This window comes from Mizuhopecten yessoensis, unplaced genomic scaffold (assembly GCF_002113885.1).
Source record: "Mizuhopecten yessoensis strain PY_sf001 unplaced genomic scaffold, ASM211388v2 scaffold10771, whole genome shotgun sequence".
In the NCBI taxonomy this organism is placed as follows: Eukaryota; Metazoa; Mollusca; class Bivalvia; order Pectinida; family Pectinidae; genus Mizuhopecten; species Mizuhopecten yessoensis.
In genome coordinates, this window is record NW_018408713.1 from 1,026,240 (window position 1) to 1,052,470 (window position 26,231).

Consider the following 26,231-nt stretch of genomic DNA (forward strand, 5'->3'; position numbering starts at 1 on the left):
GTTATTTCTGATTTTATAAATTTAACAGAACCTGCATTTTCAACTTTTCAATGATAATATATAATATATACTGCAGAGATATTAAGATTTCAAGAAGAATTTCTAGTGCACATAATTCAGTCACCAATTCAGAATTTCAAAAACTAAATATATTGAACATTTCATGTTTTATGTACTCAAGTTCAAAACTGGATACAATTGGATACAGATACATGTATCACAATTCTCTATCTAAGATACATGTATCACAATTCTCTATCTAAGATACATGTATCACAATTCTCTATCTAAGATACATGTATCACAATTCTCTATCTAAGATACATGTATCACAATTCTCTATCTAAGATACATGTATCACAATTCTCTATCTAAGATACATGTATCACAATTCTCTATCTAAGATACATGTATCACAATTCTCTATCTAAGATACATGTATCACAATTCTCTATCTAAGATACATGTATCACAATTCTCTATCTAAGATACATGTATCACAATTCTCTATCTAAGATACATGTATCACAATTCTCTATCTAAGATACATGTATCACAATTCTCTATCTAAGATACATGTATCACAATTCTCTATCTAAGATACATGTATCACAATTCTCTATCTAAGATACATGCGTCACAGTATTGTATTTGAAGGTGCATGGTACCATTACATCAGTTATAATGTCACAGAGATGAGATTCATTTCAGAGACTTTTTCTCCCTTAATTTTTCTGTATCTATATACAAGATGAAGCAATCACAATGAGTTTTTCTGGCTTAAAGTAATTTCCTCTGTCATTATATTAAGACAGGTTTTGCCATCCATAAGTTGAATTTGGCATTCTTTTTGATTCTGGGTATTTATATTTCCGGGATGGCAACATTGGATAAGTGTAGGCTTTACAATGTAATGGTACCAAGTTCAGACCCTGTAGTTTTTCTTTTTTTTTAATTTGTTTCCAAATATTCAAATTTTAAGCACAGTAATTAGCTTATTAAGTCTGTAAAATCCACCACAACATTGCTATTTTTATGGAATTCCTGTTTTTAAAAAGACTTAAACAAATTAATCCACAACAATGACAATGTAAATAAGAAACTTTAAGTAGTTTGTACCCTTTATCTTCAGAATGCATGCTACCTAACGACATGCATCGCCTTTCGTAAAGGGTTCTACACTAGGAAATCTGTTCAATTTCTTTTACAATATATATTTTTTCATTTGGACTATGTTAATAGACCGTAAACCTGTTAACAGGAACAAGGGACTTTGATAACGCTCTGGTAGTTCTGAATCACCAAATAATTTGATTTAAAGGCGGACAAATCTCCAACACAAAATGACACAAATAATGTGTAAAGTGTACCATATATCCTTAAAAAAGGAGAAAGCTATAGCTATAAGCACAAAGTTAAAAGCTGTATCAATCATTAAAATCAGTAGGGTAAGTGAAAATTAGAAAACCAAAAATTGGAATTCATGTCCTCACTTTGAAAGCAAAAAAGGAGTCAATTAAAAATAGCCCCTTAAGATCACTAGATATTTGAATCTGATAAATAAAAATTGACTCGTCTTTAAATTTAAGCATACGGCCGGGTAGTTGCTTTGCTGTTTTATCAAAATTTACAAAGTTTGGTCTAAACTTTTTCAACCAAAATATGACCTCCGTACTATAAGAGAGATGGTTTATCTATTGTGTTATTAGGTCACCAGATATTGAACCAAAATCATTACTATGAGAGATCAAATCTTTTGCCCATATTCATGAAACCATTCTTATGCTCAAGCACAAATTCTGTGCTCAAGCTAACTTTCCTGTAACTCGCCTAAAATAGGTGTCATGATCAAAAAGTCAAGTATAAACATTAAAAATCTATCCGATTTTGATTTTATTTATTTATCAAAAGAAAACTAATTTGGGGTTGAGCACAGAATCTGACTTGGAGCATGAGGACAGTTTCATAAATTTGGGCCCAGGCCTTAAATTACTGATGGGTCGAATATTGTAAAAGATTTTCCTTGCTTTCAAAGTGGGAGACATATTGTCACTAAGGAATTGTCTATAGATCTAATTGGTTAAAAATATGAATATGAACATAATATATGTAAACCCAACCATTCATTACTTACCCTGACGGTATTGACTACCGGATTACCTCCCCCTTACCAAAAAGCTGCCCACTGGTTTTCACTTGGTAGTGCTAGTAGTATAATAATTTGATAAAATATTAAAGATACTGGGGGTTTCAATAAGTTGTATGGTATAACAGTAACCAATATACTTTCAATAATTTATAAAGTGAAGATATAAAGTATTTTATGGATGACTTTTTCTCTTTTATCACGTCAATACTCATATTTTGTATGGATCAATCTAACAGTTTTCTGATGTATCACTTGAATTCCTGTGGACTAGTGCAAAATGTTATGGAACCTTTCTTATTCAACAAGAATGAACAAAATGAATTTGCAAGTTTAGTTGTTTATTAATATGATTGTAAGTAAGAAATATTTGAACTAAAACAGACCCGTTCCCAGTGAAGGGGGGTAATCCAGCAGTACTGTTTTATATAGTTAACATACCTGAACTAATTATGATATTATTATCCCCATCTGGACTTTCAAATATATTTTCTCCACCACCCATAAAATCTTCATCGTCATCATCATCTACTGCCAATACTGTCTCTCCTTGCTGGCGATTCATGATCAGAGAATATCGAGCATCTTGTTTGTGTTTTCTGTAGAAAAAATATTGTATTTGTAATTGTTCAAATCTAATATTAAATTTTTAATAGATTTATTATCAGCAACTGATGTACCAGTACAATTCTAAACTGATTATCTTGCCCAAAATATTTCTTCTGTTAAATAAGAAGCTTAAACTAATGTATAAATTTACTTTTTAGCAAACTCAAATTTTAGCACTTTATAAAATTTTGCCACTGATTAGCACATTGATGATTTTGGACACCCAAAAAATATGGAAAGGAAAATAATATACAAGACTGTATAGGAATTTAGATTGGTGCAACCATAATTTAGCACAGTTTGAAAGTGCCGAAAGTGCTAAAATAACACTTTTACTAAAATATGTACATTTACAGTTTTTGTTTTATAAACAATGAATAATAACATTTGGTTATTTCAATTACGAAAACAATGGATCAGGTACGAGAATTTTGCTTAAAATCATTCTTTCTATAGACTGCTGCTGCTTATTTTATATATCCCCTGCTATGTATCTATTAACCCATTCACTCCTAACGTCACATTTGAATCTTACCAAATCAACGACTGGGCAAGTCTAATTTGAATATGTAGGGGTGAATGAGTTAAGCACAAATAAAACTTGTTGAATTTCACAGACATGGGCCATATCTGGAAATACATCTAGTCCGAGTGCACTTGTGTAAGGTAAAATGGACAAGGTTTCATCTTGATTTTGCAAAAGGTGAGTAAATAAACCAAGCTAAATTTCTAACAATATTATTCAGTGTAAAAAGTGGACCTACCTTTTGATATACACAATGAGGACAGCTACCAAGGCTCCAACAGCGATCACAATAAGTGGTACGATTATATACACAGAAACTGGAACCGAGGCCGTGGACTTCACCTCCACGGAATGTGTATGCGACACTGTGGATACCTGAAATGTTGGTGATGAGGCTGGCACCCACGATGTTACATTACCTGTACAGGTGAGAGAAGGGAAATTAAGTCACCAGAATTAAAACTATAAGTACAGAAAAACCTGAATATCTATAAGTACAGAAAAACCAGAATATCTATAACTACAGAAAAACCTGAATATCTATAACTACAGAAAATCCTGAATTTAGGGAGAATGTAGAATGAACAGGAGTAAAATAAGAACTGTACATACCTTTTATGATATCTACATTAATGATGCCAATAGCATCATCTGCTGTAATTAACTGGAATCGGATCTGGCTTAAACTGACTTTCTGCTGAAGTTCCTTCACAACCTGAAACAAGAATATTCAGTGACTGAGTGTAAAAATAGCAGTTATATTGACTGTATAGTTGTTATATTTACTGTATTGGAGTTATATTTATTGTATAGTTGTTATATTTACTGAATTGGAGTTATATTTACTGGGAACTGTTACATATCGTATATTTGTTACCCAACAGTCTGAACACTTTCATTAATTGCTAAACTCCTGTGAACCATTTCCAATGTGAACATCAAAATGAGATTAAAATTGATGGTAGTGAACAGAGTTGAGAATTGGGCCATTTTCGTTTAAGCGGTTGAACTGGGTGGACCACAGTTGTTCGTTTATTAAATATGGTCGGACCTAGTAATCTGATACTGCTTTCAGGCGAGCATTGACAAAGCCTTGCAAGGCTTGCATAAACATTTGCAGGTCGGCCAGGATCTATACCCAAAATTGTTACATCAATATGTTAGGACATATACAATGATCACTTAACGAAACTACTATCTAGCAGTTGTCTCCCTTCCAACAGTATTATTTTTATAATTTGATAAATGTTCAAAAATCGATGTAGGGGAATATAGTATAAAGATTTTAAAGTCAACATTCTTATTGTTATTGAAAATAGTGTTAACTGAAATGCTAACAACATTATCTGGATATTTGAATAAGTTAGTGTTTCTTACATATACTACGAAAGACATGGCCCTAATGACCATAGCCATCGATGGGCCGTTAAACACAAACAAACAAACAAACTATGAACGAAGTGCTACAAAAGTTGTCTCCCTAGCATTTTTAGCAACGGAGATTACAACCAGATATCGCAAATTCTGTATTATCCGCTGGAAAGAAATTACTGACGTCACATCTGATAGGCGATCTCAATACGGCAGGCGTTATAAACGCCTCCGTAATAGATTATATATACGATGGGCCTACATTTTTTAGGTTAGTCCTACCTGTTCTACGGAGAGACCACCATGGTCGTTAGGCAATATGGTGAGATCAGCTGTTGTTGGGTGGATTTGAGGGATGGAGACCATCAACCTATTGGACTGTACATACAGCAACTGAATAGAAAAAGAAAACTGGTATTATATTTAGCAATTTTACTTGATTGACATACATTTAATATACCTCGTTTGCCCTAACTATGGGAAATGTACATGGTAACAGATACTTCTATACTGTAAAAGTTGACGTTTCGTAAACTTGGAATTTATCAAGATTGCAGACACTTTAGCATTAGAACAATATAACAAATTCAAAACAATCATAATCCCCCTGCCCACACTCTCTTCCATCCATACTGATACAATTTCAAGTTACATAAAGTGTACCAAGACCCCTGGGCTTAATGACAGTAAAATATATTTGTACTACATTTTGAATCAATCTGCTTGCTCAGTGTGTATAGATACCTCGGACAGCTTGAGACAGATGAGCTGTGATGTGGTGTACCGCCAGTCGAAGCTCCCACTGCTGAAGTGGTCAATGTTGGGAGTGAAATGGAGACGTACTATTGTGATGTTGTCTGCAGCGAAAATGGGTGACAATCAGTGAATGTGACGACACCTTGGTTAAAACAAGTTGTTGGAACATTTGTTGAACAAATGTGTTTACTGCCAGATTATTAAAACAGAAACAGAGTTAAACCAAAAACAATTCAATGTTCGTTACATCTAAAGATATAAGGTAGGGTTGTTTTATCAATTTTGTCACAAATTTCATGCGCCATTGATGATGGTGTGGTGCACTGAGTTCATCATAACAGCTTACTTTTACAGTAGGAAAGTGTGGGAGACAACTCCTTTTTACAGTAGGAAAGTGTGGGAGACAACTCCTTTTTACAGTAGGAAAGTGTGGGAGACAACTCCTTTTTACAGTAGGAAAGTGTGGGAGACAACTCCTTTTTACAGTAGGAAAGTGTGGGAGACAACTCCTTTTTACAGTAGGAAAGTGTGGGAGACAACTCCTTTTTACAGTAGGAAAGTGTGGGAGACAACTCCTTTTTACAGTAGGAAAGTGTGGGAGACAACTCCTTTTTACAGTAGGAAAGTGTGGGAGACAACTCCTTTTTACAGTAGGAAAGTGTGGGAGACAACTCCTTTTTACAGTAGGAAAGTGTGGGAGACAACTCCTTTTTACAGTAGGAAAGTGTGGGAGACAACTCCTTTTTACAGTAGGAAAGTGTGGGAGACAACTCCTTTTTACAGTAGGAAAGTGTGGGAGACAACTCCTTTTTACAGTAGGAAAGTGTGGGAGACAACTCCTTTTTACAGTAGGAAAGTGTGGGAGACAACTCCTTTTTACAGTAGGAAAGTGTGGGAGACAACTCCTTTTTACAGTAGGAAAGTGTGGGAGACAACTCCTTTTTACAGTAGGAAAGTGTGGGAGACAACTCCTTTTTACAGTAGGAAAGTGTGGGAGACAACTCCTTTTTACAGTAGGAAAGTGTGGGAGACAACTCCTTTTTACAGTAGGAAAGTGTGGGAGACAACTCCTTTTTACAGTAGGAAAGTGTGGGAGACAACTCCTTTTTACAGTAGGAAAGTGTGGGAGACAACTCCTTTTTACAGTAGGAAAGTGTGGGAGACAACTCCTTTTTACAGTAGGAAAGTGTGGGAGACAACTCCTTTTTACAGTAGGAAAGTGTGGGAGACAACTCCTTTTTACAGTAGGAAAGTGTGGGAGACAACTCCTTTTTACAGTAGGAAAGTGTGGGAGACAACTCCTTTTTACAGTAGGAAAGTGTGGGAGACAACTCCTTTTTACAGTAGGAAAGTGTGGGAGACAACTCCTTTTTACAGTAGGAAAGTGTGGGAGACAACTCCTTTTTACAGTAGGAAAGTGTGGGAGACAACTCCTTTTTACAGTAGGAAAGTGTGGGAGACAACTCCTTTTTACAGTAGGAAAGTGTGGGAGACAACTCCTTTTTACAGTAGGAAAGTGTGGGAGACAACTCCTTTTTACAGTAGGAAAGTGTGGGAGACAACTCCTTTTTACAGTAGGAAAGTGTGGGAGACAACTCCTTTTTACAGTAGGAAAGTGTGGGAGACAACTCCTTTTTACAGTAGGAAAGTGTGGGAGACAACTCCTTTTTACAGTAGGAAAGTGTGGGAGACAACTCCTTTTTACAGTAGGAAAGTGTGGGAGACAACTCCTTTTTACAGTAGGAAAGTGTGGGAGACAACTCCTTTTTACAGTAAGAAAGTGTGGGAGACAACTCCTTTTTACAGTAGGAAAGTGTGGGAGAATAATGATCAATCACTTCTGTACGATGTATGCAGTGAAATCTCAACCTCCACAGTGATTTTTTAATTCAAGCACTTAGCAAACTGTGCTAACCTTCAGAAATCTAAATCCTCTAGGTGAGATTTTTTCCACATCACACAGGAATGATCGATTCTATAAATCTATTGATCTAAAAAATGTAATGTCTGGTAACCAAAGATAAAAGCCATTCACTGGAAGGACAGCAATTTAAACAGCTGGGCAGACTACAGTGACCAGGGTTAAGAGTTATCTTGGTCAGTATGAAGCAGAGTGTTTTTTGACCAGAAAAATATTTGCGTACCAATCTTGTGTTTATTGACTTTAAAGCAATCTGAGTACTTACTGTAGACATTGATGGGATAAGTGGTCAGTACAGAGCTTACAGAGTTGACAGCTTGGACCGTGACGTTATACTGGCCTGTTTTGTTGTATCTGTGACTGACTGTTGTACTCCAGGTAAGATAAGGATGGGATCCTTCTTCCTAAAATGAAAGCATTATATAAAAAAAAAAAAAAAAAATATTTTAAATATACGAAAACACTAGAAACAGAATGTCACCATATCAAATTGTTTTTTGGAACTTGACTATTTAGTTTTTATTTACAATACACTAAGAAACTTTTGCCGTGTCAAATATTTGCTCTTTGCTGGTAAAATCCATATTATATGATAATGTCATATTGTGATACGGCCATTTGATCGGCAGCCACCACACAGATATATCCAAACAGAGATGTTCAGGTAGGTCTGACCACAAGGAAAGAAGAGATGAAATTAAAAAGTTTGAGATTCCATTATGTATTTCAAATGACATTGTAGCAGAAATTTTTCATGGGCCCCACATTAGTCACCGATTATAAGTATGTAGTGGGACACAGCTGGTATACTATCTCTTACGTCCAAGAGCCTGCAGGGGTACATATTCAACATAGTGTTGAACATGTACTTAAAATTCTTGGTTATAACTATGTCAATTTTTTTACTGGCAAGGAGTTGTCTTGTGAACATCAAGATATTTAACAAATTAAGTCTACAGTGAACTAATGTCATACTTCCCTGGGGTAAGTTAGTTATATAAACGTTTTTTCCTGTTGTACAGACCTCGTCTCCATATCTCCACACAAAATGTGTAGGTCCAAAGTCGGTCTGGTTCCTGCTACAGCACAGAGTCACGTTAAACTGGGTCAGTCGTCCAACCTCGGCTCCCCAGGGAGCTAGGGCTAGTACAGCTGTGATATTAGCTGCAAAAATGAAATCAATTAGTCCTTTATCTATAAATGTTTGATTGTTTTAAAAGAGCATCTGTCAAATTAAACAAATGTCTACAAAGGGGTGTAATTCTTTTCCAAAGATGTTTGATTATCAAATGTCCACATAGAATGTAACTCCTCTCCAAAGATGAATAGGTACAATGACAAATAAACACTTATCATTTTATTAAAGATACATTATGTACTTTTTCATGACCAAATATGACCATATTTCAAATTTCAAGCTGTCACATATATATGTTTAACATACACTAAATCACTTTTAGAAAACATGGTGAAAATTGGTGGCACAGTGGAGCGCACTTGCCTTTCACCAAGATGACCAGGGATTGACACCCCAATCAAATGTGGATAGGTTATAGGTTATAGGTCACCAGCTGCCCACCCATGTGGGTTCTCTCTGTGTACTCACATTTCCTCCCACATTAAGGCCCCCCTGTGCGCTTTCCTCTGCACCAATAGACTGCTTAACATAAGGTGTTGTTTTTTCATAAGTTTATATTAAAATAGTAACAACCTGGAACCCTTCTGACTTGTCTGACACCTCAAATGTACGAGTAAACAAACACCAAACTTACCTTCTACACTCATCAGAACTCGACACACAGCACTACCGTTTGTGTTCATGGCGATCACTGTGACATTGAAATAGCCAGTCTTGGTGTACCGGTGGTACTTTCTAGTGGTATTGGCTAGTCCTGTGTCCACTTCACTCCGGCCATTATCACTGAATGACCAAGTATAGGTCGTCCCTAACTTTGACCCCTAGTCAACAAAAGTTACAAATTAATTTCAAATTTTGACACCATTAAACATGTGTCTCATTAATAAATGTATTTATCGTTTTTCCGATGATTTAATTGTGAGAATTTGAATTCGAGGAGAAGCATATCAACTACATACTGAAGATTTCATAATTCATTTAATAATTTAACAAGTAATAGTGAGCATCAACTGCAAGCTTGAGTGTAACACAAACTATTATTCATAAATAGAGTAAGACATATACTTGGAATGAAACCAGAATTCCTATTCTCACGAATTAGAACAGACAGAAAAATTTGTGAAAAACAGTATACAGGAAATATCAGTTCTCTACTGTTAAGTTTCCTTGCCTTAGTGTAGCTTGATAAACTATCACTACATACTGGTTTATATTATTTCCTGATCAACTCAACTCGCAAAAATATCTATCCCCCAAAATGCAATTAGGTTCCAGTAAGAAGAGATTCTTTCAAAAATACCTGTCTCAAAAAGCACACAAGCAGATCACAGTAACCCGATATTCTCCCAAAAATATCTATCTCACAAAACACATCTAACTTACAGTAACCAGACATTCTTTCAAAAGTAACTATCTCCCGAAACACGAGTAGGTTCCAGTAAGCAGAACTTTTCTCAAAATATCTATCTCACAAAACTTAATTAAGGTTAACGTAACCAGAACTTCTCTCAAAATATCTATCTCACAAAACACAAGTATGTTTTAGTGACCAGAAGTTCTGCAAAAAATATCTTTCTCACAAAACACATGTAAGTAAAAGAAACAGGGAAAATCCTGGAGTTTGAGAGCAGTGAGCCATTTCCTCAATTTGTAGTCAATATCAAAAGTAAGAGGGGGCCATTCTATGTAAAATTAAAAGAAAATTGGAACATGGAGGGGTCAATTTCAGTTTTGAGGAGTCCATGGCCCCATGACCCCCTCCAGGATAATCCCTGGAGTAACCAGAATTCTTTCAAAAGTATCTATCTTCCAAAACACAAGTAGAATCCAGAGGTAAGTAGAGGTTCTCTCAAAAAGTATATATCTCTCAAAACACTAGAAGATTACAGGAACCAGAATTTCTCGCAAAAATGTCTATCTCAGAAAAGTAGGATCCAGCTACCAGAAGGAGGTTCTTACTGATTTCTGAGTGAGGGTGAAGATGGCATTGGTTCCCAAGGCGATAGTAGTTTTAGAAGTTGAGAGCATCAGCCCCCGGGGAGCAGCGACAGGACATGGGGTAGGGACTGACCGGTACATACTGGATGTTGAGAGGCCTCCGGTACACTTGTCCGACGCAATCAGTCGGTACCTGGATATGCAAGTCACAAATCAGGTAATTAATACAAAGCCTTGATTATTCTGTACAGTTAAACACATTTCATCATGAACCCCAGCATACGTAAGAAATAAGTTTGCCGTAATGGATGCTAAGTTTGTTTTGAACACAAACAGGAATAGAAATCATATTTTGGGAGTTTTCGAAAATGTCTATTTCCTTTGTCAAACAAAGAGTTAAGCCAAGTTAAATGAAACTGAATCTTATTCTGAATAGAATATTTGATTAATCTCCCTATTCTATAAGGAGACTCAGAAATGTCTACCCTTGTTTATGACATTTGAAACAAAAACAATATCCCTGTGTTTTGTATTTTTCCTCAAATCCAATTAAATAATTATCTAAGAGCTTGAACTTTGTCATTTTAAGCTATGTTTTGTGCTACAGGAATCATTGTAACCCCCTTTTAGAGAAATGTAACAAGGACACATTATTACAAGAGAGGACAGCTTTTGGATCAACAACAAAATATCAACTAACTTCACTCCAATAGCCAATAATCAACGTCAGTTTACGAAGAAAAGTTATCTTCTGTGCTTTGTGAGTGGGGAAATTTGTGTGTTGTGAACTTTGTGTGAATGTATGAGTTTATTTGTGTAACAGGAAAGAGAATAGTGTGCTTCCACCGGGGATCGAACCCTCGATCTCCAGGTTCCTAGTTGGACGCTCTACCACTGAGCTAAAGGGAAATTCCCTCTAGTTCGAAGCTAGAAGGCGACCTTAATCCTATGTACAATTGCATTGAACCCTGCCACATTTGCATACAGGTGTGATCAATGACCATCTGGTGAGCTGTTATTCACATACATGTATGATAATGATATATTTGGGTGAGAGATGGTCATTTTGAATTTTAATAATAAATATTAAGTCATTATACATACCCTCTGGTTTTGTTGTACATCTCGCCTTCCTTACAGTGCCAGTGTATATTGGAGTGGTCGTACCAGCTCGTCGGGGTACAGTCTCCAGTCATAGTCTTCTCATAGCCGTAGTCACTGTGAGACGTCAAACAATTATAAGTACCAACCTGTTTCAGAAACATATAGTACAGTTTCTATCATTCCCCTAGTGCTTCCATTTACTAGGTGCCAGCAATTGTATGCCTACTGAGATAGTCTTCACTTTCTCCCTGATATGGTGGGAGAGCTCAGGGTCTTTTACAAACAGTTATCAATATTTACATTTCTACCGCAAGTTCCTCTTATAAGCATTACCAGAAGAAATTGCATTCATAGGGCTATGGTAACAATTGGATCAAAGTCATTTTGAAGCTTCTCCTCTGGCCTAGAACAACATGAGACGACCGTTAGAAGCAAACATTTTGATTTCAGGAATCTTGTTTACACTGACGACAGAGACATTTCAATATCCAAACTATAAAGGAATATCTGTATTTAGGTCAATAATAGCTAAAAATGTACAATGTAAATATAAGGATTGAACAGCACTTTTTCGATATTCATGCCGGTATGAATACAAATCAGTTACATACATATTTACCATGAGCAGGCTTCATGAATGATGTACGAAACCAATTTGCGTTCATACCATATATGAAGATAAATTCAACCTAGCATGCTTTTCTATCTGTACACAAACTTGTTTCTGAGATTATATCATTTGCATATCAATTGTTTTCCTTAGAAATTATCTAAAATTGTCACATCAATAAACACCTTATCTAGCTAGACATCACAATTTACCATTCAAAATCAGAAGGTCTGCAGAGACAGATGGAAGCTGGTTTCTTTCTTATATAGTTTGGTCCATTGTAACATTTTGAGAATTGATTCCGTCTCTCGTATGTGACGGCCTGTCCCATGATGCAATTGTGCTGAGAAATCTGTAACAGATATGTAAGATCTGAAGGTTATGTGCTACCTTACACACTAAAACCATGATATATGTTAAATCTATTTCCAACAGTACCTAAAATCATCATCTCAATGTGTCCCCTCCCCACCCGTTCCTGGAATAGTCCCCTCCCCACCCGTTCCTGGAATAGTCCCGTCCCCACCCGTTCCTGGAATAGTCCCCTCCCCACCTGTTCCTGGAATAGTCCCCTCCCCACCCGTTCCTGGAATAAGTCATCTGGGTGGTCTTTAACCTTCAAATTATAATCCAAATGTGCTGAAGGACATCACTTACGTCATTTAGGAAGTGAACTTGCTTGTTCTGGATTTAATATCGTTACAACAGCTATGTCGTATAATGACAACTGTATCCACTAGTGAGGGGGTCGTACAATAGCTAAGGTCTTATGAGGACAGTTCCTCCCACAATTTACAGATTTGTCTCCCATTTTACTTGTTCAAAATATCCCTGTAAGCCCCTAAGGTATTATTTTTCTGTCATCCTCTAGGGGCATCATTTCTCTGTCACCTCTGGAGTATGATTTTCCTGTCACCTACTATGGTATGATTTCTCTGACATCCCCTAGGGTATGATTTCCCTGTCACCCCTAGGGTATGATTTCCCTGTCACCCACTATGGTATCATTTCTCTGTCATCCCCTAGGGTATGATTTCCCTGTCACCCCTAGGGTATGATTTCACTGTCACCCCCTAGGGTATGATTTCCCTGTCACCCACTAGGGTATGATTTCTCTGTCAACCCTAAGGTATGATTTCTCTGTCACCCCTACGGTGTGATTTCTCTGTCACCCACTATGGTATTATTTCTCTGTCATCCCCTAGGGTATGATTTCTCTGTCATCCCCTAGGGTATGATTCCCCTGTCACCCCCTAGGGTATGATTTCCCTGTCACCCACTAGGGTATGATTTCTCTGTCAACCCTAAGGTATGATTTCTCTGTCATCCCCTAGGGTATTATTTCTCTGTCACCCCCTAGGGTATGATTCCCCTGTCACCCACTATGGTATGCTTTCTCTGTCACCCACCATGGTATGATTTCTCTGTCACCCACTATGGTATGGTTTCTCTGTCACCCACTATGGTATGGTTTTCCTGTCACCCACTATGGTATGATTTCCCTGTCACCCACTATGGTATGATTTCTCTGTCATCCCCTAGGGTATGATTTCCCTGTCACCCCTAGGGTATGATTTCCCTGTCACCCACTATGGTATCATTTCTCTGTCATCCCCTAGGGTATGATTTCCCTGTCACCCCTAGGGTATGATTTCTCTGTCATCCCCTAGGGTATGATTTCCCTGTCACCCACTAGGGTATGATTTCTCTGTCAACCCTAAGGTATGATTTCTCTGTCATCCCCTAGGGTATTATTTCTCTGTCACCCCCTAGGGTATGATTCCCCTGTCACCCACTATGGTATGCTTTCTCTGTCACCCACCATGGTATGATTTCTCTGTCACCCACTATGGTATGGTTTCTCTGTCACCCACTATGGTATGGTTTTCCTGTCACCCACTATGGTATGATTTCTCTGTCACCCACTATGGTATTATTTCTCTGTCATCCCCTAGGGTATGAGTTCTCTGACATCCCCTAGGGTATGATTTCCCTGTCCCCCCTAGGGTATTATTTCTCTGTCATCCCCTAGGGTATGAGTTCTCTGACATCCCCTAGGGTATGATTTCCCTGTCCCCCCTAGGGTATTATTTCTCTGTCATCCCCTAGGGCATGATTTCTCTGTCATCCCCTAGGGTATGATTTCTCTGACATCCCCTAGGGGATGATTTCTCTGTCACCCACTATGGTATTATTTCTCTGTCATCCCCTAGGGTATGAGTTCTCTGACATCCCCTAGGGTATGATTTCCCTGTCCCCCCTAGGGTATTATTTCTCTGTCATCCCCTAGGGTATGAGTTCTCTGACATCCCCTAGGGTATGATTTCCCTGTCCCCCCTAGGGTATTATTTCTCTGTCATCCCCTAGGGCATGATTTCTCTGTCATCCCCTAGGGTATGATTTCTCTGCCATCCCCTAGGGTATGATTTTCCTGTCACCCACTATGGTATGGTTTCCCTGTCACCACTAAGGTATGATTTCTCTGTCACCCACTATAGTATGATTTCCCTGTCACCCACTATGGTATTATTTCTCTGTCATCCCCTAGGGTATGATTTCCCTATCACCCCTAGGGTATTATTTCTCTGTCATCCCCTAGGGTATGATTTCTCTGCCATCCCCTAGGGTATGATTTTCCTGTCACCCACTATGGTATGGTTTCCCTGTCACCCACTATGGTATGGTTTCCCTGTCACCCGCTATGGTATGATTTCTCTGTCACCCACTATGGTATTATTTCTCTGTCATCCCCTAGGGTATGATTTCCCTGTCACCCACTATGGTATTATTTCTCTGTCGCCCCCTAGGGTATGATTCCCCTGTCACCCACTATGGTATGGTTTCCCTGTCACCCACTATGGTATGGTTTCCCTGTCACCCACTATGGTATGGTTTCCCTGTCACCCGCTATGGTATGATTTCTCTGTCACCCACTATGGTATTATATCTCTGTCATCCCCTAGGGTATGATTTCCCGGTCACCCACTATGGTATTATTTCTCTGTCGCCCCCTAGGGTATGATTTCCCTGTCACCCTAGGGTATGATTTCCCTGTCACCCCTAGGGTATTATTTCTCTGTCATCCCCTAGGGTATGATTTCCCTGTCACCCTAGGGTATGATTTCCCTGTCACCCCCTAGGGTATGGTTTCCCTGTCACCCCCTAGGGTATGATTCCCCTGTCACCCACTATGGTATGATTTCCCTGTCACCCACTATAGTATGATTTCTCTGTCACCCCCTCGGGTATGATTTCCCTGTCACCCTCTAGGGTATGATTTCTCTGTCACCCACTAGGGTATGATTCCCCTGTCACCACCTAGGGTATGATTTCTGTGTCATCCCCTAGGGTATGATTTCCCTGTCACCCCCTAGGGTATGATTTCCCTGTCACCAACTATAGTATGATTTCTGTGTCATCCCCTAGGGTATGATTCCCCTGTCACCCCTAGGGTATGATTTCCCTGTCACCCACTATGGTATCATTTCTCTGTCATCCCCTAGGGTATGATTTCCCTGTGACCCACTATGGTATGATTTCCCTGTCACCCCTAGGGTATGATTTCCCTTTCACCCACTAAGGTATGATTTCTCTGTCATCCCCTAGGGTATGATTTCCCTTTCACCCACTAAGGTATGATTTCCCTGTCACCCCCTATGGTATGATTTCTCTGTCACCCCTCAGGTGTGATTTCTCTGTCACCCACTAAGGTATGATTTCCCTGTCACCCCTAGGGTATGATTTCCCTGTCACCCCTAGGGTATGATTTCCCTTTCACCCACTAAAGTATGATTTCCCTGTCATCCACTAAGGTATGATTTCCCTGTCATCCACTATGGTATGATTTCTCTGTCATCCCCTAGGGTATGGTTTCCCTGTCACCCACTATGGTATGATTTCCCTGTCATCCACTATGGTATGATTTCTCTGTCACCCCCTAGGGTATGATTCCCCTGTCACCCACTATGGTATGATTTCCCTGTCATCCACTAAGGTATGATTTCTCTGTCATCCACTATGGTATGATTTCTCTGTCATCCCCTAGGGTATGATTTCTCAGTGTTTAAACCTCACCGTAGTTAAAGATTCTACTGGTTTAAAGATTCTACTGGTCCACCGGTGATGGAGTCAGTCTCAATGGCCATTTTATACTACAACCTTAGCTTGACACTGACACCTGACAATGGCTGATCACTGACACATAATATATATGATATTGTAAGTTAAGTATTTGACAACATACTTTTGCTCCAGGGCTCCAATCCAGGTAGTCCATCAATGTACACTGCCTGGTCAATACCTGGGAAAAGTCTAGCTTGACCATCAGTCGTCCCTTCTCTCCTCCAAGTCGTCCAAACACACTGCATAAGACAACAATGCTCGTTTTATTGGACAGAATATTTTACATGCCCTGACCTGTATATTTTGTTTGATTTGATTTGTTAGTGGTTTACACATCCTATCAACAGCTATGGTCATTTAAGGACGTGCCAGGTTTTGCTATGGAGGAAAGCCAGAGTTCCTGTGGAGAGTAAACCACCAGTACCTCAGGCGACAGCCCCACATACGCCTCAAACCCACAACCTAGTGATCATAGATGGTCGGGCACTTTAACCACTTGGCCACCCCCTCCCCCCAACCTTTATGTTTACTCAGAGGGTAAAGTCTCCACACCAAATAATATTCCAAATAAGTGGTTTGCATACCTTACAACCAGTGTTGTAATGTCAGGACTGTTGAGTATACCGTCAACATAGATTTCTTTGTCTGCAAACTTGTGTGTCTGCCAAGTAGTTCCCTCATCACTGGAAAAACTATAAAAAAGAAAAATATAATCCACATTTTTTGTTCATATATAAGCATCCTAGGTACTCCAGGTGTTACACTCACCTTCGCTCTCTGCACCCCTGGAATATGTCATAGCAAAATCGAAGGTTAAGTGTGCACCACCTTGTTAATGAGACGGACTAGTTTGATCCTTTGGTGTACATCAAAAGAAGCTCACGGTCACGTAATGGTAAATTTTATCGGCTTTGAAGTCTGGCGTCGCTCCACTATAATCTTCAAAGTGGACAAGTATCAGCCTAGTGATTGGTCAGGTTTATTTTACCTGACACCAATCAAATAGCTAGCCGTGTGTCTTCAATTTTGTCATGACATATTCCAGGGGTGCAGAGAGCGAAAGTGAATGTACCGGTAATACCTGAAGTATCGAGGATGGTATAAACTTAGTCAATAGGTAAGCAATTCAAACTCAGAAAGTGTTGAACAGGAGAAACACAGAGCACCAGGACTCTCTACCCTTACACAGACAAAATCTAGAAAAGAACCTCTGGTGGAACAAACATTTTAAGACCCACTCATTTTATTTTTATTTCTTTTCTCTTTTAAATCTCAGTTTGTTTAGTACATTGTATTCCTATAGTGGTCTGAAACCTGCTGTTGTTTTGGCAAGAATTGCCAGACAAGAAACGCTAAACCCACTCACTGTACGATGTTGGTGAGTTCCTTATTGCTGTACTGGATGGCAGTGACGGCTCCACCATGGTCAATGATGTTCATCCTGTATTGACCGTCCAGTGGGGGCTACAATAACGCCAATATCATCATGACATTGTCAACATTTCCTTTAATTTAGACATTATTTGATGTACATCTTATAATTTTACAATTTTTCATGCAACAAATTTATAATGAAGATAAGTATGATCAAATACCTTATGATAGCTATAAAGCTCTAAATTTTGATATTTTGGTGTTAATTTCAGAAAGAGATAAAAAACAAACCATTAAATATAAACTTATGAAGTCAATTTAACTACCTTTGACCAGGTGAGTCCAGCATCCCTGCTGACATAGAGCTGGGCCTGGTGTGGGTTTAGGCTGTTTCCAATGGAGCCATGGGCAAAAATCAGCCAGGGGGCGCCCTCCTCTGCCTCTATCCTTGGCGTCGTGTAGTATACATTACTGTACGTCAGATGGAGGTGTAGACTACAGAACTGTTGAGGGAACCAGATATATGTACAGGAATGTACTAGTGTAAAGTAATAGTAGCTGTCAAAAGAACCAGATATCTGTATGGAATGTACTAGTGTAAAGTAATATCAGCTGTCAAAAGAACCAGATATCTGTACGAAATGTACTAGTGTAAAGTAATATTTGCTATCAAGTGAACCATATATCTGTACAGGAACATACTAGTGTAAAGTAATATCAGCTGTCAAGAGAACCATATATCTGTACGGAACATACTAGTGTGAAGTAATATCAGCTGTCAAGAGAACCATATATCTGTACAGAACATACTGGTGTAAAGTAATATTAGCTGTCAAGAGAACCATATATCTGCATGGAAAATACTGGTGTAATGTAATATTATCTGTCAAGAGAACCATATATCTGTAAATGAACATACTTGTGTAAAGTAATATCAGCTGTCAAGAGAACCATATATCTGTACAGGAACATACTTGTGTAAAGTAATATCAGCTGTCAAGAGAACCATATATCTGTACAGGAACATACTTGTGTAAAATAATATTATCTGTCAAGAGAGCCATATACATCTGTACAGGAACATACTGGTGTAAAGTACAACACAGGGGCTCGTTACATTGCCTAATATTGATGTATTTTTGTTAGATGTATATACATATAACACAGACTCCACAGATGGAATTTAATTCGGAATAATAAAACAGTTATTGCCCTGGTGTGAGGGAGACCTGAAGAGTTGTTCCCCCTCGATAAATCATGTTTCCCTCGGGCTTTGCTCTCGAGAAACATGATCTATCTCGGGGAAACAACTCTTCAGGTCTCCCTCACACTAGGGCAATAAGTGCATAAAGTTTTATCTTATTTTCTACCACAAATATCTAGTTGTGTGTGATTGATCCCCCACCCCACCCCTCCTAAAACACCTGTGTATTTCAATAGATATGGAAATCACAAAGCATGATCTGCTGCAAAATACTTACATTAGGGTCAACACATTTAGATTTCTGGTCCTTTGGTACTTGAATCGGTACCCAATTACCTCCCTTGTCATAGGAAATAAACGTTTTTATGACCGTGGAGTTTCCTGCTGTCCAGTATTGGTTTGCTATGTATCGTCCTCTGATTCCTTTAACCTGGAAAATAAAAAATGTCCTTTTGTCCTGATTGGTTTTTTTTAACTTCAACAGGTCAAAGCAAACATTTGCAAATAACATGTTTATTCTTACTACTATGCAGTGGTAAGTAATTTTCATTTGTTGATAAACTGAATAGCTCTGTGTTTCTTACCTTATAAATGTCTACATCGAGGTAGCCCGGCTCCACATCAGCGACCACCCTCTCCAGGCAAGGTACATAAAACTGACCCGTAACGTCGGAGAGGTACAAAGTCACCATATTCTCCTTGTGATCAGCTGCTATGAATACCTGGTTATCTGACGTCTCAATGATGTCAAAATCCTGTCACCAAATAATATATATATACATGAATTATTCTTCATATCTACACGAGATTTAGTAAAACAAAGACTCATTATCAATTTTGCAAAATTTAATGAAACTTAAAATTTTGCCACTTAAATGTACTTGACTTTGAAAATCAAACTTTACAGGTTTCTAATGTAGAATTTTAGCACTTTTCAGGCTTTTAACATTTTATTAATTTATGATCATGTATATATTTAATGTTTCTGCAGACGTGTAGCTACCTATATTCTGGTACACAGGTGAACCTACCAAGTATTCAAACAGAAAAACAAAACAGAACAAAAACACCGCTTGTTGTACCCCCTTGTGTCCCTAACAAGGCCCTGCCCTGGACCTGCCCCTAAATGAATCCACTCCGAACAAGGGATATCTTTGTCCCTGTTCTGTATGTAGTTTTCATTTGCTTATATTGTGAGTATGCCAATTTGTCAATACGCTAGTCTGTTCAAACTTGATAACATGCTATAATTATTGTCAGCTAAAAAGGTTTTCTTCATTAATAGTAGATTTATACCTTTGGATGGACATTTAAAGGGAAGTAAGCCCTTCGGAACGGCCCTCTCTTATAGGACACATACAGGTCGTGGCTGGTGTAGGTGGATTTCTGGAAAGATTTAAATGAAGTCATTATTGTATCATCTTAAAATTCTTGTTATAATGTCAAAATCTAAACCATGTCAGTCTCGCATTTTAAAGATCAAGATTTGTTATATAACACAAATAAAATCGCTCTAGAAACTCACTAACATGAACTGCAATCACAAGTCACAGACCAATCAAATAAATTTACACTTTGAATTCACCTGTACAAATATATATTCTAACTCACCTCTACAAATATATATTCCAACTCACCTGTACAAATATATATTTTGAACTCACCTGTACAAATATATACCCTAACTCACCTGTACAAATATATATTCGTTGTGTACTTTAAGAGACATAAAATTGATGGTGCCAACACTTTTGTCCGGGGTATTGTCAATACACGTTGGGGCAATGCAGGACATATATTCCGAGTTCATGTCATCTGGTGAAAAAAATTAGCACAACTTAGACCTCGATTCAAAATATGTTTATGCATAGCATGATATATTAAACAACAATATCTTACTGGTTATTTTTCTTAATTCAATATACTTTTTCATATTTGATTTCAATTCTGGTAAAACAATATATATCAACTTAAGTCTAATCAAGCAATCCCTGTGGGATCTTGATGTCTGCCACCATAGAAAGGTCATTGAATGTTGCTGGTATGTATTGGGTTCTTCTCTCTGTACTTCCCTGTTCACTATACTTGAACAATGTACTGGAGAGATCATGAAAATTACATTGCAACATTATCTTAAAAGGGCTTGTTCTAATGCTGGGTATTCTATCCATATCAAATTGGAGCTTGGACAGATAAGACCGATTAGCCTTAACCAGCTTTTCCCCAGGCCAGCCTTTTCCATGTTAAGCTCTGGTCAACTGTTCCATTGTAGCCCCTAATACACCACCTTGCCAAGCGTTTTCCATGCTTATCCCTGACCATGCCTTCAGTCTGATGTACAGTACCGGACAGTGTTGCCCTTGTGTACACTTGCCAAGTCTTTCTCCTGCCCATCCCCTGCAAACATCCCCCCCCCCTTCCCTATCTCTATCCCATTCCTTCTATTCTCTCATTCCTCCACTTCTTCCTCCCCCTCCTCTTATTCTCTCATTCCTCGTCCACCTCCCTATCCCAACCGCTCTATTCTCTCACTCCTCCTCCTCTTCCTCCTTCTCCAATCCCTTCTATTCTCTCGTTCCTCATCCTTCTCCTCCTTCTCCTCCTCCTCCAATCCCTTCTATTCTCTCGTTCCTGATCTTCCTACTCATTCTCCTCCTCCCTATCCCATCCCTTTTATTCTCTCACTCTTCCTCCTCCTCCAATTCCTTCTATTCTCTCGTTCCTGATCCTCCTAGTCCTTCTTCTCCTCCTCCAATCCTTTCTATTCTCTCGTTCCTAATCCTCCTACTCCTTCTCCTCCTCCCTATCCCATCCCTTTTATTCTCTCACTCCTCCTCCTCTTCCTCCTCCTCCAATTCCTTCTATTCTCTCGTTCCTAATCCTCCTACTCCTTCTCCTCCTCCTCCAATCCTTTCTATTCTCTCGTTCCTAATCCTCCTTCTCCTCCTCCTCCAATCCCTTCTATTCTCTCGTTCCTCATCCTTCTCCTCCTTCTCCTCTTCCTCCAATCCCTTCTGTTCTCTTGTTCCTAATCCTCCTACTCATTCTCATTCTCCTTCCTATCCCATCCCTTTTATTCTCTCACTCCTCCTTCTCCTCCTCCTCCACTCCCTTCTATTCTCTCATTCCTAATCCTCCTACCCATTCTCCTTCCTATCCCATCCATTTTATTCTCTCACTCCTCCTCCTCTTCCTCCTCCTCCAATTCCTTCTATTCTCTCGTTCCTGATTTTCCTACTCATTCTCCTCCTCCCTATCCCATCCCTTTTATCCTCTCACTCCTCCTCCTCTTCCTCCTCCTCCAATTCCTTCTATTCTCTCGTTCCTAATCCTCCTGCTCCTTCTCCTCCTCCCTATCCCATCCCTTTTATTCTCCCACTCCTCCTTCTCCTCCTCCTCCACTCCCTTCTATTCTCTCATTCCTAATTCTCCTACTCATTCTCCTTCCTCTCCCATCCCTTTTATTCTCTCACTCCTCCTTCTCCTCCTCCTCCAATCCCTTCTATTCTCTTGTTCCTAATCCTCCTACTCATTCTCCTTCCTATCCCATCCCTTTTATTCTCTCACTCCTTCTTCTCCTCCTACTCCAATCCCTTCTATTCTCTTGTTTCTCCTCCTTCTCCTCCTTCTCCTCCTCCCTATCCCTTCCCTAATTTTCTCTCGTTCTCCTCCCCCTCCCACGGTAGTTACCATCAGCATGACTTACCCATTATATTCTGATACTCAAAGTGTACTGTCAATGGGTTTTCATCCTCTCCTTCTACTGCCCTTCAAATATACACAAACTCTTATCATTTTTCTACATCATCAAAACTTATCACCACATAGTTTCTACAATCTTGTAATTTTGTAGAAATCTTCCTAAATTTGAAACAATTTCATAACCCAAATCTTAATTCCCTGATGAGGAAAGTGTTTTCAAAAATGTTGACAAGTATTATTGTAATAACATAATATTGACATGTACAAATTATATTATAAACATCCTGTTTTACTGTCTGACACTTTGATCAATCTCAGGAAAACTGAAATATATTACCAGCCATTCAGGGATTCCTCCCTCCCTTGATCATGATTTGGGTCTATTAATAGGACCAAATTCTATTGAAAATTGGCCCCATTTTTTCACTTTGTCACACAAGTTTAAGTTTTGATGTAGTTTCTCTGAAATTATCAGTCTTTTTTCTGATAATTAATGAATTTTATAAAACCATTTATCGTAGATGTGGTAACATGTGGTGGCTAGCTACCATGTTTATTTATTTACATCTACCGGGTAGTTAATTTTCAAATTGTTTACAAACTGATTAAAACAAACGTTGCATAGCCAAAAAATGTTAACCAACTCCTAACTATTTATCCAACGGTTCAGTAGCAGAGAGACAAATACGTAGACTAATGTAGTAGTTATGGGAAAATTGTATTTCAATTCCCAATTTTTCAGCATTTAAAAACTTCTCAACCTTCAAAGTTACAACAATGATTTCTCCCAATTTGGACCAAAAGTCAGTTGTTTCACTCAGTGTTAAACCCATCTATACACTTTTGAATAATATTTGAAGTTGAGTTATCTTAAAAGACTTCCTGTACTGGATAATAAACAAAACAACTGGGTTTTACATCATACTAGTTAACAGGATTTAAACACATTGAAATTTGCATACTCAATGATCAATTAAACAGACGCAAAAAAAATTCTGAATGATTTCTTTTCACTTAGCGTGATAACAGATTAATTCAATTAGCATATAAACAATGCCCAAGGCTAAAATTTAAATGCATTCAATTTGATCTTTTTTGCATAATTAACAATAATGTAAATGTATCTGTCGTTGAAATACTGAAATATATTATATAGTCACCAGTAGATTTGCATCGCAACATCTTCCTTTAAAACCGTCCATGTTTTTCCAAGGTCAGATGAAACGTACAACTATAAATCAAAACAGAATATAATGAATATTAATTTGAAGGAAGACCAAAAAATATTTGTTTGATTGAAAGCATTTTAGGTGTTTTTTTTGTTTTCAATCATTGCATACTAAGATAGTCTATGCATACAAATTAGATAGTACTGGGATAAACTGCATTTTGATCAAAATATAAAGTTCTATGATCAGAAAACAATGTACAGAGTATACTACTGTAATGAGTTCAGATATATCTAAGATATAGTTATTCCAAATTTCATTCGACATGATATTTAAACTATTCCGTCTTTGCGTATTGCAGAGTTATCTTCTCTTGGGAGCAGGGATTGATTGTTACGTCACTTGTTTGTGAGAGAAACGTCATCAATTTTTGAGAAAACGACGTAATTTTCTCACACAGACCAATGACGTAACAATCAATACCTGCTCCCAAGAGAAGATAACTCTACAATACGCAAAGACTGAATAAACTGCTTTGAAGAGTGATTTATAATGCGTCAAACATGTAGTTTGACTTACTGTAATTAGATTTTTGTGGCAAAGATCAGCATTTTTGTCAGCAAATTGTTCATCAGATAAAATTTTAAAGACATAATATACGGTTGTCTGACATTTATTTAACAACAATGCTGCAAGATCAAAAGCTTTCACAAATTCACCATAAGCTATAACATCCAACCTGACCGATGAAAACACATGTATGTATATATATATACACCTGCAAGTCTGATCAATCCTACTTTAAATGCTGTTGATGACTGAACACTTCAGACCCCCCTCTACAGTCTGTCGTTACCTCATTATTTACTGTGCCCACTGTAGCTTTACAGCCTGTGTTTTTATTTTGACAACAAGGTAAGTTTTCTTGCACCTTAAAACTTGCAAAGTTGCGACCTATTTAGGAACAATCTTACATACTTTCTCATTTAATTTTGCAAGTGCAATGTGCGATATGAGATCACATGGTATGTAAGTTATCCTCAAATTTCAAGGATTTACTCGCACTAAGGTTCTCAGCACCCCTGAAATCTATATCATGACAAAACTTAATGCACACATCTAGCAACTTGATAACTTTCAGGTAAAAACTGTACCTAGTAAGTGAAAGTAACTCTGGAATTTTGAGGATGATGGGATCTATGTTATTTTTTTTTAAATGACTTTGACCTTTACAATCACTATCATGATCCTTTTTTCAACTGACCTTATACATCATGATTGTGTACCCAAGGACCCAGTTTTCCAAGGTCGGATGCATGTACAGTTTTTCTGGTTCGAATCCGATTTGTGACGTGGCCCATGTCTTGCCCTCATCTTCTGAGATATACAGACACGGATGTATTTGGTCAGTTAAAATTATCTGAAACAGAAGATGTTTAAAATATATTTGCAACAATCAATAAAATGTTAATTTCACAAATATGATTTGATCAGCATAGATGTCGGTGCTCAATTACTACAGGTTTTAAATAACATATAGATTAATTTCAAAGTTAAAATGTGATAATAAAGACCAACTTCAAAAGTAGCAGCTTTCACCCTTATCAGGGCTCTTCAGGTTTATTTCAAAAGGACAACATCGTGACGTCACAAATCACAATTACATGTCATCTCACTACAATAGTAACGTGACGTCACAATGCAATTACATGTCATCACCAGCACATTCATGAACATGTTTGATACATTATAAGGACTAATACATATACATATTTTTATTTTTGTCAAACAAATTTTAACAAAAAGGATCAATCAATTCCTGATCAAATATATAGAAAGGGCCTTAACTTATAATTACTGTCTGATTTTTATGTCATTTTGAAATGATCGTAATTTTAGGAATTCTAAAACTTAAAATGTTCACATTATATTATAGCCAACCATGAGAAAACACAAATATTATATAGGTAATTCTGTGATAAATGTCTCTACAATTCAATCAGGTAAGGAAAAGCCTTTAATAATTTAGACTGCTGGCAGGGTTCATTGAGTACATGCCCTACTTCACAGGTATTCAGCATTTTTCATCCAATCAGGTGATGGTAAATAGGTACAAATTGAACAGGTGATCATCATATGACTATGATTATCTGAGGAACATGTTATTGGTATAATGTCATCACAGTAAAATATTCTTTCACTATCTCCTGCAGCAACACAGGATTCAAATAATGAAAGATGGGCCTTAATATATAGTTACTTGAGTTGTAATACCATTGTTATTTGTTGTTGTGATGTGACTAAGAGAAATAGAATAATCATATGTAACCCAAGTATGGTTTTTGGCTGTGGATTCACTGATGTTGGGGGAGTAAGTGACCCATGAGTTATTCACAGGTATTCACAACTTTGATGAAGAACTTTAGGAACGTTCGATCAATGAACTTTAAACTTGGATATCTGGGTCAAAAGAAGAATATTGCTGAAATTTTAACCAATGTGACCCATTTTTGCCTTGCTCCTCAGGCCCCTGGGTGAAAG

General features: G+C 37.9%; 1 protein-coding gene across 2 annotated transcripts in view; it reads right to left on the reverse strand.

Moving 5' to 3' along the window:
- LOC110462312 (VPS10 domain-containing receptor SorCS1-like) overlaps positions 1 to 26,231 on the reverse strand; it is a 54,255-nt gene that overhangs the window by 6,135 nt on the left and 21,889 nt on the right. The window contains exons 4-26 of one of the 2 annotated variants that reach the window (XM_021516235.1): positions 24,955 to 25,110; positions 23,682 to 23,752; positions 22,526 to 22,587; positions 20,510 to 20,634; positions 20,116 to 20,205; positions 19,404 to 19,574; positions 19,097 to 19,249; positions 17,942 to 18,118; positions 17,608 to 17,705; positions 16,826 to 16,933; positions 16,363 to 16,480; positions 12,332 to 12,471; positions 11,510 to 11,623; positions 10,427 to 10,598; positions 9,102 to 9,288; positions 8,354 to 8,493; positions 7,595 to 7,733; positions 5,397 to 5,509; positions 4,935 to 5,045; positions 3,894 to 3,996; positions 3,520 to 3,700; positions 2,588 to 2,745; positions 2,135 to 2,205 (exon numbers count right to left, since the gene is read on the reverse strand). In XM_021516235.1, the coding sequence (XP_021371910.1) occupies positions 2,168 to 2,205; positions 2,588 to 2,745; positions 3,520 to 3,700; positions 3,894 to 3,996; positions 4,935 to 5,045; positions 5,397 to 5,509; positions 7,595 to 7,733; positions 8,354 to 8,493; positions 9,102 to 9,288; positions 10,427 to 10,598; positions 11,510 to 11,623; positions 12,332 to 12,471; positions 16,363 to 16,480; positions 16,826 to 16,933; positions 17,608 to 17,705; positions 17,942 to 18,118; positions 19,097 to 19,249; positions 19,404 to 19,574; positions 20,116 to 20,205; positions 20,510 to 20,634; positions 22,526 to 22,587; positions 23,682 to 23,752; positions 24,955 to 25,110 (2,925 nt within the window). In that variant the 3' untranslated portion in view covers positions 2,135 to 2,167. The remainder of the gene's footprint in view (positions 1 to 2,134; positions 2,206 to 2,587; positions 2,746 to 3,519; positions 3,701 to 3,893; positions 3,997 to 4,934; positions 5,046 to 5,396; positions 5,510 to 7,594; positions 7,734 to 8,353; positions 8,494 to 9,101; positions 9,289 to 10,426; positions 10,599 to 11,509; positions 11,624 to 12,331; positions 12,472 to 16,362; positions 16,481 to 16,825; positions 16,934 to 17,607; positions 17,706 to 17,941; positions 18,119 to 19,096; positions 19,250 to 19,403; positions 19,575 to 20,115; positions 20,206 to 20,509; positions 20,635 to 22,525; positions 22,588 to 23,681; positions 23,753 to 24,954; positions 25,111 to 26,231) is intronic. The other variant, XM_021516234.1, reaches the window with a different exon arrangement.